This window comes from Glycine max, chromosome 16, assembly GCF_000004515.6.
Source record: "Glycine max cultivar Williams 82 chromosome 16, Glycine_max_v4.0, whole genome shotgun sequence".
Classification (NCBI taxonomy): domain Eukaryota; kingdom Viridiplantae; phylum Streptophyta; class Magnoliopsida; order Fabales; family Fabaceae; genus Glycine; species Glycine max.
This window is the reverse complement of record NC_038252.2, coordinates 19,128,164-19,140,302: the sequence shown is the minus strand read 5'-3', so window position 1 is coordinate 19,140,302 and position 12,139 is coordinate 19,128,164. Positions and strand designations below refer to the sequence as shown.

Here is a 12,139-nt window from a genome sequence, read left to right as displayed (position 1 = left end):
CAAATTGAAATAAATGACCAAATTAAAATACATAAGAAAATTAAAATTTGTTACACGTACATAAATTTAACAGAAAAATACTACCTAAAATACTCTACAAATAACAAAAATTAAAAATTACATACCTACACAAATTTAAATAAATTACCAAATTAAAATACATAACAAAATTAAAAATTTAAACACGTACATAAATTTTACACAAATAAAGTTAAAATACTACCTAAAATAGTCTACAAATAACAAAATTAAAAATTAAATAACTACAAAATTTAAATAAATGACCAAATTAAAATACATAACAAAATTAAAAATTTAAACACGTACATAAATTGTATACAAATAAACTTAAAATACTACCTAAAATATTCTACAAATAACAAAATTAAAAATCAAATAGCTACAAAAATTTAAATAAATGACCAAATTAAAATACATAATAAAATTAAAAATTGTTACACATACATAAATTTTACACAAAAAACTTAAAATACTACCTAAAATACTCTACAAATAACAAAATTAAATATTAAAATAACTACATAAATTTAATTAAATGACCATATTTTTTTTCCAATTATTAAAATTTAAATTAAATAAAAATATTATACACAAAAAAATGGTATTAAATCAAAAAAATTTCATGGAATAAAAAATTTAAACAACGTGTGTGTGTGTGTGTGTATATATATATTTCAATAAAAACTATAAATAAGTCAATTAAAAAATATTCACATTCTAACTAAACCTAAAATACCATATATAAAATACAAATAATATCATACAAACCTAATAAATCTAAATCAAATAATAATAACATAACAACTAAAATTAACGTACAAATAATTTTATCACAAATAATAACATACAAATTTAAAAAATCTTAACAAAATCATAATAATAAATCAACTACAACTAACGTACAAATCATAATATACCAACTCAAATTTGTAACATATATATCTAACACAAATAATATTAATATTTTAATGTACTACTTAAAATTTAAAAATTCCATCTAACATCAACAAACATAGCATATGTATATATAAAACAATTAATACCATGGTAATTTACAAAATTTAAACAAAATAATATTATCAATTTAACTATAACTAACCTAACATATATCTATATATATAACACAACTAATAACATATAATTTATAAAACCTAACTTAAATAATATTAACCTATCAACTAAAGTTATCAAGTTAAAAACCACTTACCAAACACAGAAATCACGTAATAGGAACCACGTACAAGGAGTGAAACCACTTCAAGAATAAAGCACAACCCTACAAACATAAACAAAATATTTACCATTCATATATATATATATATATATATATATAACACAATAAATATTTACCATTCAAAAATACTTACCAAAAACAAAAAACTGGAACAAAATAACAAGAAAGCAACAGTGTAATGGGAGAACTTATGAAGAAGAATAAAGCAATGGAAGGAAGAAGGAAGCGCAGGTGCACTCTCGGGAGCTTCCTCTTTTATAATGGAAGGAGAGCAAAAATTTGAAATCAAGCAAACCGCCAGCCATGCTGGCGATTCCTGTCAAACGCAAATCGCCATCCTCATTGGCGATTTGCTCTACACCCTTGACGCGACTTCACGAAGCTCTGCCACGGCCTGAGCTGCTGCGTACCAAGGCCTGCACCCCTCAGTCCATGGAACTCGTCAGTTTGACTGGCGGTTCCCTATGTTGACGAAACTCTGCGCATGTCGCCATTCGAAGTGGGTAGTTGGTCACTACATGCTCGTATCGCCAGTGTCAATGGCGATTTGCTCACGGACACCAAACTCGCCAGTGGTTCTGGCGGTTTGGGTCCTGCATGCATGCATTTTACGTATAAAATTGCCCTCTCCCGAAAATTATTTAAAAATAAGCCCATCTGAAAAAATAGTTTGTAAAACTACATCAGATAGAGAAATTTACCCAATGTATCAAAAGAACTTTATTTACCAAAAAAACAACACGAACGTAGTCAGTAGTTAGATAAAAATACTAGTTACAGTATAGTTGATTCTCAAGATTCTGCTAAAGCCAAGAATATGACTGTACAAAATTGAAGTTATGTTTAACTCGGCTTTTCTACCTTGGCTCCCAGGATTAGCGTCCAATCAAATTGAATGAGTATAAATAGCTACTAGAGTACCAGTGTATTTGAATAACACCAAAGAATCAATTATAAAATTATAGTAATACCGTAAAAAAGTAAAAATAACTATTTATTGTTTTACTTTTACCATGAAAAATCAATTGATTATTTCTCATAAAATATCTAATCCAAACTCACTAGTAGTACTATAATTTGGCAGAACCCTCTCTAAATTTGGCTAATAATTAAACTCCAACATGCATATACAAGCAGTTAGTTGCCTAGTACTCTTGTGATCTCAGCATTTGGCAGTAATCGATAACACGAGTTGAACATGCTGAGATTAATGCAAACCACTACACCATGATTCATTGTCTTACATTTAAGGTCTTTTTATGCTGAGGCCTGAGAGTGAATGGAAAATAGGTAAAATGAGACCAAATTCAATATATTTTAATGGGTTAATTTGGACTCTTAAGACTTTAGTACCCAAATATTTAAAATTGTAATACGAGGACTCCAAACTTACATTTTGCCAGTTTTTCTTGAATAATGAAACAAGGAAATTGACAATGAGTTGACATTAATTCTGGAATATCTGCTTCTCCTCCATTGCGCATTTTCCAACAGCAACACCCATACAAAAGAACTTTCTTAAGTTGAAACTTCACCGTTGCCTTAATGCCTTTGTTTCATTGACTTTTGACTCCAAGGATTCCTGATGAATCATTAATGCTGGAAATTTACCTGCATTCGTGTGCTCATACAGTCACACACACACACACACACACACATATATATATATATATATATATATATATATATATATATATATATATATATATATATATATATAAACACCATGGTCCATGGTATCAATCCAAAACTACAAGAACTGAATATTCAATTGACACACTCGGCTACCTTTGTAATTTTTAGGCAAAAGAAATAAGTTAATAAACAAAGAATCCATTAGCCAACCCTATGCAGGATCAGCAATCAAATTTTTCACTTATCATAAATTTCCAAGATTAAAAGCTGAAAAAAAAAATGAGTTAAGCGGTCCTTGTCTATTTAATGTTTTTTTTTTTATAAAAAAATTACAAGTAATTCTTATAAAATTTCCTATGCCTGGTCTATTTATTGATTTTTTATTTTATTTTTAAAGTTGGCACACCTGCGAATTTTCCCGGGATCTCGTTAACACAGATAAAAAAAGTGACTTGTTGAGTTTTGAATTACGCTACACACTTCGTACTCCAACCTCAAATCCAGTAAGTTGTATATATTTTTCTTTCGTTTCGTGTTTTATTATACTCTGTTTTTGTTTTCCCCCTTTATTCTTTATCGCATAATTCCCCCTTTTTTTCAGTTACCTACACTGACTCTCAGCTTTGAACCCTGAACTCCATCGCCGTCAACCGCCGTTTTCCGCCGCTTCAACCTTCTCCGTCCACTTCAGGTGCCTATATGTGTGAATTAGGGTTTTGTTCGAAGTTCATTTTCTGTATTTTTTACTTGAACGGCGTAAATCTTGTTCATTTCGTGCATTTGAAAATATTCAGATTACTTATGCGAAGCTATTAGGATTCTCAGATTCGTATTTCAGATTCTTAAATTATTTAGCTGTTAATTTAGTTTACATAACTAACGAAGGGAGAGACATCGTTTATGCCCTGACAGGCATATACTTCTGGATTTTAGTGCCGATTAGGACTGCTATTAGGGTTTCTATGTGGTGACTTGGTGTCTTGTTCGTGTGTTTTGAAAATGTCCTCTTGTGTTTTTTGTATCAGAATCATTGTGTCCTGTAAAAAAGGTAGTACTCTAATTACTTTGCTTAAATTAATTTTTTCATTGATTGAATTCTGCAGTTGGTGATTCTTATATGCATTTGCAATTTTCTAGGTTCCTGATTTGAGGCCAGAGTAATATTGTATTCGTTTGTGTGGAGTGTAGTGTTAGGTCCATTTGTGAAGTAGGGAAATTAGAACATGCCATACTTTAAGGTCATTTGCAAGTTCATGCTTCTATAGCAGCACTGCAGCAGCTAGTTGTTCAACAGTTTAAACTTAATATACAGAATTTTTTTGTACTCTACCTCTTAACCATATCCTTGGAAACTACCAACCAAATATGCCCACTGCCAGTGCGGTGAACCTAAAGTTGACAATAGTACTTCATTGATATTATCCACTCTATCTGAATCAGTTTTCCTCTGTGCCACTGGATGAGTCCTCCCCAAAAGTGTCTCTTTGGTTTTGTTTGGTCTTGAACCTAAGTTTCGGTGAGATTTGTTTGACTCTGTTGTTTAAGCTGGGAATTCAAAGTTCAAGATCTTATATCATGTTGTGATCCAATATTAACTCAAATCCTTGTTTACAAAACCTCTTCTATTTGTCTGTGCATGGTGATGTTGGTTGGGTTTTCTCTGCCTTTTCACATGCATTTTTTTGTAATTGTATTAACTATTTTATGTGACTACCATCATTATTTATTAAACTTATGGTTTGAAAGAAACCAAATATGGATGTTACAGACTGAATCTAGCATTAAGGTATAATCCATCTTTATGATGTTTACTACATTAAGTTACATTTATTTAGGTTGCTGCATTATTGGTTTTGTCACAATAGGGGTAGGGGGGGGGGGGGGGGACTCTTAAAAAAATTCACTATGCTTTTCCGGTGTTTTTTTCTTAGGGTTAGCTCTGGGTTGAAACTGCCAAAAATAGTCATTTTAGAATGTAGGTTTTATAAACTAAACATACATATCTATGACCAAAAAGTATACATAAAACAAATTCTTCAATTACAATTGGCATGTTGGAGTGTGGAACTTACCGTGGCAAGGTGCAATCTTCTGGCTGCCACTCCCAATGGTGATAGTCAGAATCATTCCTCCCATTCTTGACACAAGAAAATTGTCTATCTATGTATGGACAGCTTATGTCAGAGTAGAGAGGCTTTATTGAATGGTTAAACACCCATTTCCCATTTGCAACATTGCACTCCTCAGGGTCAAAATCAAACCTGTCATCAATCCATGTTGATGCATTCACAACCCCAACCTCCTCATCTGCTTTTTTGTCACCTACTAGGACAATCATAATATGAGATATCATTGCATTAGAATCATATTGAGAAACAAAAAACATAAAAAGGAATATAATATGAGATAAGGTGAGATAGATGTTGTGGTTTATGTAAAGCAGACTTACTAGACTTTGTTTTGGTGGTTTTTCTAGGACATGGTTTGAACTTGAAAATGGACTTGGAAGAGAGGAAACTGAGCCTCTCTACATACAAGATAGCCACAAAAACAAGAACACATGTTGTGATGACAATGATGGGAAGAGGAAGCTTTCCTCTGGGATACTTCATTATTCCTGAAGGAATCATGGGGGATGAGTAGTGGAGCTTAACGGTGGGAAGAAAGAGTTAATGAAGTGGTGCTCAACACAACAGAATGATGATGACATTGTACAAAAGGTTTAGAGGGGGAGGTTTTATGCATTTTTTGAGTAGGAGTGAAGTTAAAGCATAGTATACCTTGGCATGACTAAAAAATGCTAAAAAGATACTGGAGGTTAAGGAATGGGTTGAAAGGCTAACATCTTTGGCACCTCATACAATTTGGCCAGGTAGAGGAAGCTATGCATTTAGCCATACATCATGTTTTCTAGTTTCTGCATCATCAAGTAGACCCTGTAGAATATTCATTTGGTGGGAAATATACTATTCTTGTCAAGTTTTTGTCTCTCACTCTTATGACTCCTTGAATATTCAATAATCAGTAGTTCTGTTTACACCATCAAGTAGATGCTGGTCCCAAATGATTATTTTACTAAATTGTGCCTTACTCCATTTTTTGGGCACTACTTTTTTATGTACGGAATAAGCATTGTGTATGCCTCACACATAGATCTATTGTATAGGAGTTGATGAATCCCTTACTAGTATTTGCAATGTAAATCAGAATTCATGCAAATGAAAGATTGAGTTAGATTTATAATATAATTTGTTTTGAAAATTTGAATTTGTATAAGCATTGAAAAAGGGAACCCTTTAAATTATATGGATATTTTATAAAAAGTCATTATCTGAAATTTTTATATTACGATGACATTAAATCAAGTCGTTATGGTATTTGAGTAAAATTATACACCTAATATAATCATGAATCTCTATCATTCTCCATTTAAAAGGAGGAATCATGTTCACCAATTGAATATTGTTCTCTACACAAACAGCTACCAAACAAGAATGTTAAGACTTAAGATCACAAACCACGTTTGGATGTGATTCCTCTTTACCCAAACATGCCTTTGTCTGTAGCACATAATAAGTCCAGCAATCTTGTTCTTCCACTATACACACAATATATCGATTTATGCAAGGTTGTTCCAATATTGAGTGGGACATGATAGCTTCCAATATGTTCTTATTTCAATACTCAACTTATCCTTTTCTTTTTTGATAGCAACTATTAGTTGCATGGGCAACATTTTTTCTTCATTGGCTCCCGGTATGTCCATTTGTCCTTTTGTGGTTTTAGAGGAATCTTGAAAAATTGTTCCTTCTCACCTTTTTGCTATTCTATTCCTTCCAAATCCTTGCTAGCTAGATTTGGACGTCAATATTTAAATGCTAGAAAAATTGGGTAGAAAAGACCTTGTGTTTTCTTTTTAGTAGAAATTGATATTTATGTTACTCTTTGTAGTGCTGTATGATTTCTTCAGAACTTTTACCTTTATGCAAAAAGGAGAAGAGATGGTTCAAATGTACTCAATTGAGTTTTAGGGACAGAGAGAGAGAGAGAGAGGAAAAAATAAGTAGTTACAAGAGTGACATAATTGATCCAATTTAATTAAGATGAAGTAAGACAGAGAGAAAAAGGTATGAAAATAAAGCAAACAAACAAAGTTGTAATTGATTAAGTAAAGTTCTTAAAAAGAAATAGAGGGTTAGGGGTTGAATTGCGTAGGAGACTTAATGTAGGTGAGATACACTATTTGAATGTACTTGAAAGTTACCTTGAAAGGGAAACTTACATAGCTGAATTTGACCGTATTGGAATAGAAATTTGTTTCTATACATGATTTAGTGATTTGCCAAATAACTCTTCTTAGATAATGTTTTTCACTTTGAAATTGAGGGGATGGCTGATTTATTTTACTATATCAGAAAATAATAATTAATTGCCTGATTCAGAATATTTCAGCTTATAAATTTCAATACATGATGAAGTTATAACATTTTTTCTGTTATAAATAATACACTATATAAGAAAAAATGAGTCCCCATACTTTCCTTGTGCAGATCTTAGTAATTTCAAAACGTGCCAAATTAATCCATTCAATATGGGTGAAGTCACTGACAAGAAAAATGAATCCCTTTAATAAGTAGTAGTAACATGCATGCTAGCCAATTTTTATTGGTCTAATCGAGTATACACACCACTTGTCACATACAAAATTATTCATTTTCAAGAGCAGGTAATTATGAAGAATTGAAGATCATGGTTTAACAAAGTGGCGTGTGAAGAGTGTGAAGTGTGAGCTGTTTCTGTGGGAAAGTTGGAGGGCAGAACGTGAGAATACCTTCCAGAGAAGTAGCAAAGCAGCAATGAATGCACCAACCCTAATATTGGAGGCTCTAACAACTTTGAAATTAATTACATAGTGATGAAAGCCACCCATGATCTTGGCTTTACAAACTCGCTTTAGCATAAGCAGAAATCAACGAATTGTAAGTAACACTGGTTTGTAGACTATTCCTTCATCCTTATATTTGGTTTTCAGTTCCATTTCATAACTCATTTTTTTTTTTGGGATCAACAAATGTTAGTTGTGAATTGTTAGTTTTTTGTTAGTGGAGGGAATTGAACCCACGACCTTTCCCTCCCTCCCTTGTCCTTTTCTTAGTTCATATATAAACAAATAGCATTATTTTTCCATTTGGATTCAACTGAATGCTTGTTGTTGCTGACAATACTTTGTGCAAATTTCTCTAGATAATATTTTCTTTACAATTTTACAGGAGTTTCTTTTCTTCAAATATGGATGAGAACATGAAACAGTTCCAAAAGAAATTAACAGAACTGGAAGTGGAAGCTGAGCATATTCTTTTAGCCCGACATCAGGTAATTCAAATTGATGGTGATTAATGCTTTTACAAAGACTTGGATACATAATAAGTAAAAAATTCATTAAAAAAGAGTAAATTCTAGCTTCTATTGCTACATTGAGGACAATAGTTGGTGACGTAACTAGAAAGCACATGGTCAAGTTTATAATTATTATTTGGTTCAGCTGTAACTTTTTGCTTGGTTGGTATGAAGTATGTGTGTTAGGATAATAGAATCTATTGCTGCATTCAAATATTCTCTTGGGAACATGATAAGGCTGAATTTGACACACCTTCCTCTCATCTAATATCTCCACTTTTCCATTCCTTATCGCCCATGTTCTTCCAATATATTTCTTTTACACCTGTTTTTATGGTGAAAATATCCTGTTCATCTCATTAGTGAATCAATATAACCAGAGTCTGTTATGCAGTTCTTCACATTTCAATGATGTCTAATGTCTTCAAGATGAAATAGTTTTGTAGCATGTTAATCAAGGGAAAGTACGAACCTGGAGATTTGCGTCCTGTACAACTTAGTCTCGAAACATTAAAAAGGTGTATTTTGACCCTTAAGTTTTTTCAATGGGTTTAAAACAACCTCTATGATAATTTTTCCATTAAAATTTGACAAACTCGCAGCTAAGAAAAAAATGTAAATTAGCACCTTGATGTTTGAATCATGTAACTTAATCTTAATTATAGGACTTTAAAATGGTGTATTTCTGCTAAGTCACACATGATTCAAATTATAGGGTGCCAATTTGTATTTTTTTTCTAGGGTTAATGTTGGAAACATATTACTCACATCACATGTTATATGTGTGACTGAATCTGTCAAATTTTGATGGAAAATTAATAGAGGAGTTATTCTGCACATACCTTTTTAAAGTTCAGTGACTGAATCGCTGACCCAAACCTTATGTTAAGTTGCATTTTTCCCTTTTAATCATACAATTTAAGTTTATAAACTTGAATGGACCAAATCTAAATCCTGTGAAAACATCTAATTCTACTATAAAAAAATACCAATGTTTCTTAACATTTTAAAATGTGAATATAACCTCCTTAGAATGCCAAATCCATTCACAAATATTGTGTCAAAAAAACTAGTATGGTGACTGTTGTCACCTTTCTTGAATGATAAGATTTTTTAGGGGTAGACAGCTGGGGAAGTTGGGGGGAGGAGAGGGACTAAGCAAATTACTTAGAATGGCTCACTTGCACTTTTGCACAAGACTCTTATGCCCTTAACCTCGAATTATATGTTTTTAATTACATGACCTGCTAGTACTTTTCATTTAACTATGTTCTTATCCCTCCCCCTCCTCCCTCCATGTTGAAAGCTTGCTAAGCTTTCAGCTTGTCTGGAAAGGAAACCCAAACTTACAACCCATTCATTTGTACACTTTTTAAGAAAATGGTGCATTTTAAATGTAAAAATGTTTTGTAATTTGAAAATATTTTTTTTTAAATCCCAGTAAGTATACATGTAGGTGGTTTGGGTATGTATGGAGAAAAACTGCAGGCAAAACAATTAATGAAGATTCAAAGGTTAACCGTTTGTCTATATCAAACAAGATTTACTGCAAAACATAACATTGTTTGATCAATGTATGTAGCCAACCCCACCTAGTGGTAAAAAGGCTGAATTGTTGTTTAAAGATTTTATGGTAATTATAATTTTTTTTAGAGATAAAGCTAGTCTAAAAAAAACCCTGCTCTAGTGCCTCTCTATAAAGTTAGAAAGAGTAGCTTACTAGCTTTTGAAAAACTAAATTATAATAGTTTTTTTTTTCCTTTCAAAAAAGCTTATTTAAACTCACCCTTGAATGACAAAAACTATTTAATCTCGACCTATCAACCAAAGTAGTTGGGCAACTAACACTCCTAAACTATGAAACTTTGGCTTTGTCCGTGGTAGATAGTACTCTTAGATTAGATATCTTTGCTTGATTTGAACTACAGCAGAATTGTAATCTGTAATTTGTACCTTTAGTACCTCTGGTACTCAATTAATTCAAATAGATTATTTTGGCTGATAAAAAAAAAAAAAAGATTAGATGTCTTTGGTGTTATATCTTTTTTTTTCCCCATTATCTTTGCTATAGTGCCCATCCTACTATCAACTATCTTACTATGGCATTTTTGGTGTATGCTGCCCTGTGTTTCTACTAGGATTAATAACTATAAATAAAACCTGAACTCAATCAATTCCATACCAAAAGCTACAAAGAAGCAACCAAAGTGCCTAATGACTAATGCATTCTGTTTGGATACACAAAGTAATTAATTACTTAATCCCAAAGTAATTTCCTTATTAATATGCTATGCCCTAAAGAGCAATCAATTCAATACCATAGTTTCAACGAAAAAATCCTGTTTATTATGCCAATAAAGCCTTTTTTTTTCCTACTGGATGTTTTTAATATCTTTTCTATGAAATTAAGTTGCTATGCAATTGTCCCTTTTGGTAAAAGTACAGCTGGTTGAGAACGATAGATTGAGAAATGGGAATAGAGAAGCACTTACTGCATTAAGGAAAAGGGCTCGAACAACAAAGAGCAGTGTTCCATCTCCTTTTGAATCAATAATGAAGGGAGTTGCAGGGTCCAGCTCAAGACCTTTGGTGCAAGAGGTTTGCACCACCTGTGGCAAACATGACTCTTCTGAGCAGACGTGGATGATGTTTCCAGGAACTGATCTGTTTGCCAGAATTCCATTTCATGCGGCTCATACTATATTGGAAACAGGTTTTTTCATTGTTGTCCATCCTATCATGTAAAGATTAAAAAGAAAATACTAATTTGAAAAAAAAGCAAGAAAATGTATTTAAATGTTTACCCATGTTTGTTATTTTTTTCATGTGCTGGGGCATAATGCTTGCTTAGCTATTGCTCATTACTTCTGTATTTTTGGGGTCATTCTATGGTAGTAATGTTTGGCCATAACCCCTAAATCCTACCATATTTTCTACAGTGCAATGGGGTCATTCTGATGATTTTTATAATTGATTTTTCATCCTGGAAGGCTGGAACAAAGAATATGTACTTAGTTAGATAAGCAAATGATTTAGTATGGATGATCATTATTATGCACCAACTTTATAGTTTGGGTAGAAGTTCTGATGAGACTGACTATCTGCATTCCTATTCTTTAATGATCGTTATTATTAATATTGGGACTGTCCTCAGTTTGAATATAGCTATGCTATGAGTTCTTGCTTTATTGAAAAACTAATTTCTGATAACAATTAGTTGATTTTTCCTTTTTACTGACCATGTAATTATGTACAGATCAAACGCAGCTTGACTTTGAGTCAAAGAGACTACAGAGCATTGTGAAGGAAAAATCTTACATTATATCAGAGGCAGGTGTTCTTGCAGACAAGATAAGTCCTGGAGTGCTCAAATCACTTGTATCCTTAAACGACAAGCCAAAGTAAGATGCTTTGAGCTGACTATTTAGTGAGAAACCTTGTGGTGGCAGTATCAACTGGGTGGAAAATGGCAAGTGTTTTCTGGAAGTCTTTCTTGAGGCATTTAGGCTGAGGCTTATCTATTCTGTTGCTGTGATTGTGTAAAAAGTTCCCATGTTTATACTATGGCTGCTACATTCAATCCTAGAAATGGAGCAATTGTTACACATTCAGAGCATGGTTGGTTTTAACTTTTTTTTTAAAGAAATAACCATTTATTTTTACAAACTCTCATATTATTTTTTTTCAAAAATAAGCTATACCAACTTGGGCCTTATTCTTAAAAAATGGCAAAATTGCCCTTGCTTGGTTTTCCTCCTACGGATCAACTTACGGATCAAGTTGATCTGGAAGTCTCTTACGGATCAACTTGATCCGTAAGAGGAAAAATAATTATAATATACTTTAAAGATA

The 12,139-nt window shown here is 32.3% G+C and overlaps 2 protein-coding genes across 5 annotated transcripts; one reads left to right on the top strand and one right to left on the bottom strand.

The window, feature by feature from the left end:
* The first annotated feature begins 3,241 nt into the window (after positions 1–3,241).
* LOC100306543 (uncharacterized) lies at positions 3,242–11,948 on the top strand. Of its 4 annotated transcripts, none has more exons than NM_001400398.1 (6): positions 3,242–3,393; positions 3,492–3,581; positions 7,617–7,869; positions 8,161–8,263; positions 10,733–11,000; positions 11,544–11,948. In NM_001400398.1, exons 4-6 carry the CDS (start codon positions 8,180–8,182, stop codon positions 11,690–11,692), a joined length of 501 nt encoding a protein of 166 aa, NP_001387327.1. In that variant the 5' UTR covers positions 3,242–3,393; positions 3,492–3,581; positions 7,617–7,869; positions 8,161–8,179; the 3' UTR covers positions 11,693–11,948. The 4 variants fall into 4 exon arrangements, with proteins under 4 accessions (NP_001387327.1, XP_006598703.1, XP_040866099.1 ...); XM_006598640.3 differs by having other exon boundaries at positions 7,612–7,869; positions 11,544–11,892; XM_041010165.1 differs by lacking the exons at positions 3,242–3,393; positions 3,492–3,581 and adding an exon at positions 5,505–5,762 and having other exon boundaries at positions 11,544–11,892.
* Positions 4,142–5,502, bottom strand: LOC121173678 (protein trichome birefringence-like 3). Its single transcript, XM_041010347.1, has 3 exons — positions 5,340–5,502; positions 4,963–5,212; positions 4,142–4,169 (listed from the first exon to the last, which is right to left on the bottom strand). Exons 1-3 carry the CDS (start codon positions 5,500–5,502, stop codon positions 4,142–4,144), a joined length of 441 nt encoding a protein of 146 aa, XP_040866281.1.
* Positions 11,949–12,139: the final 191 nt, after the last annotated feature.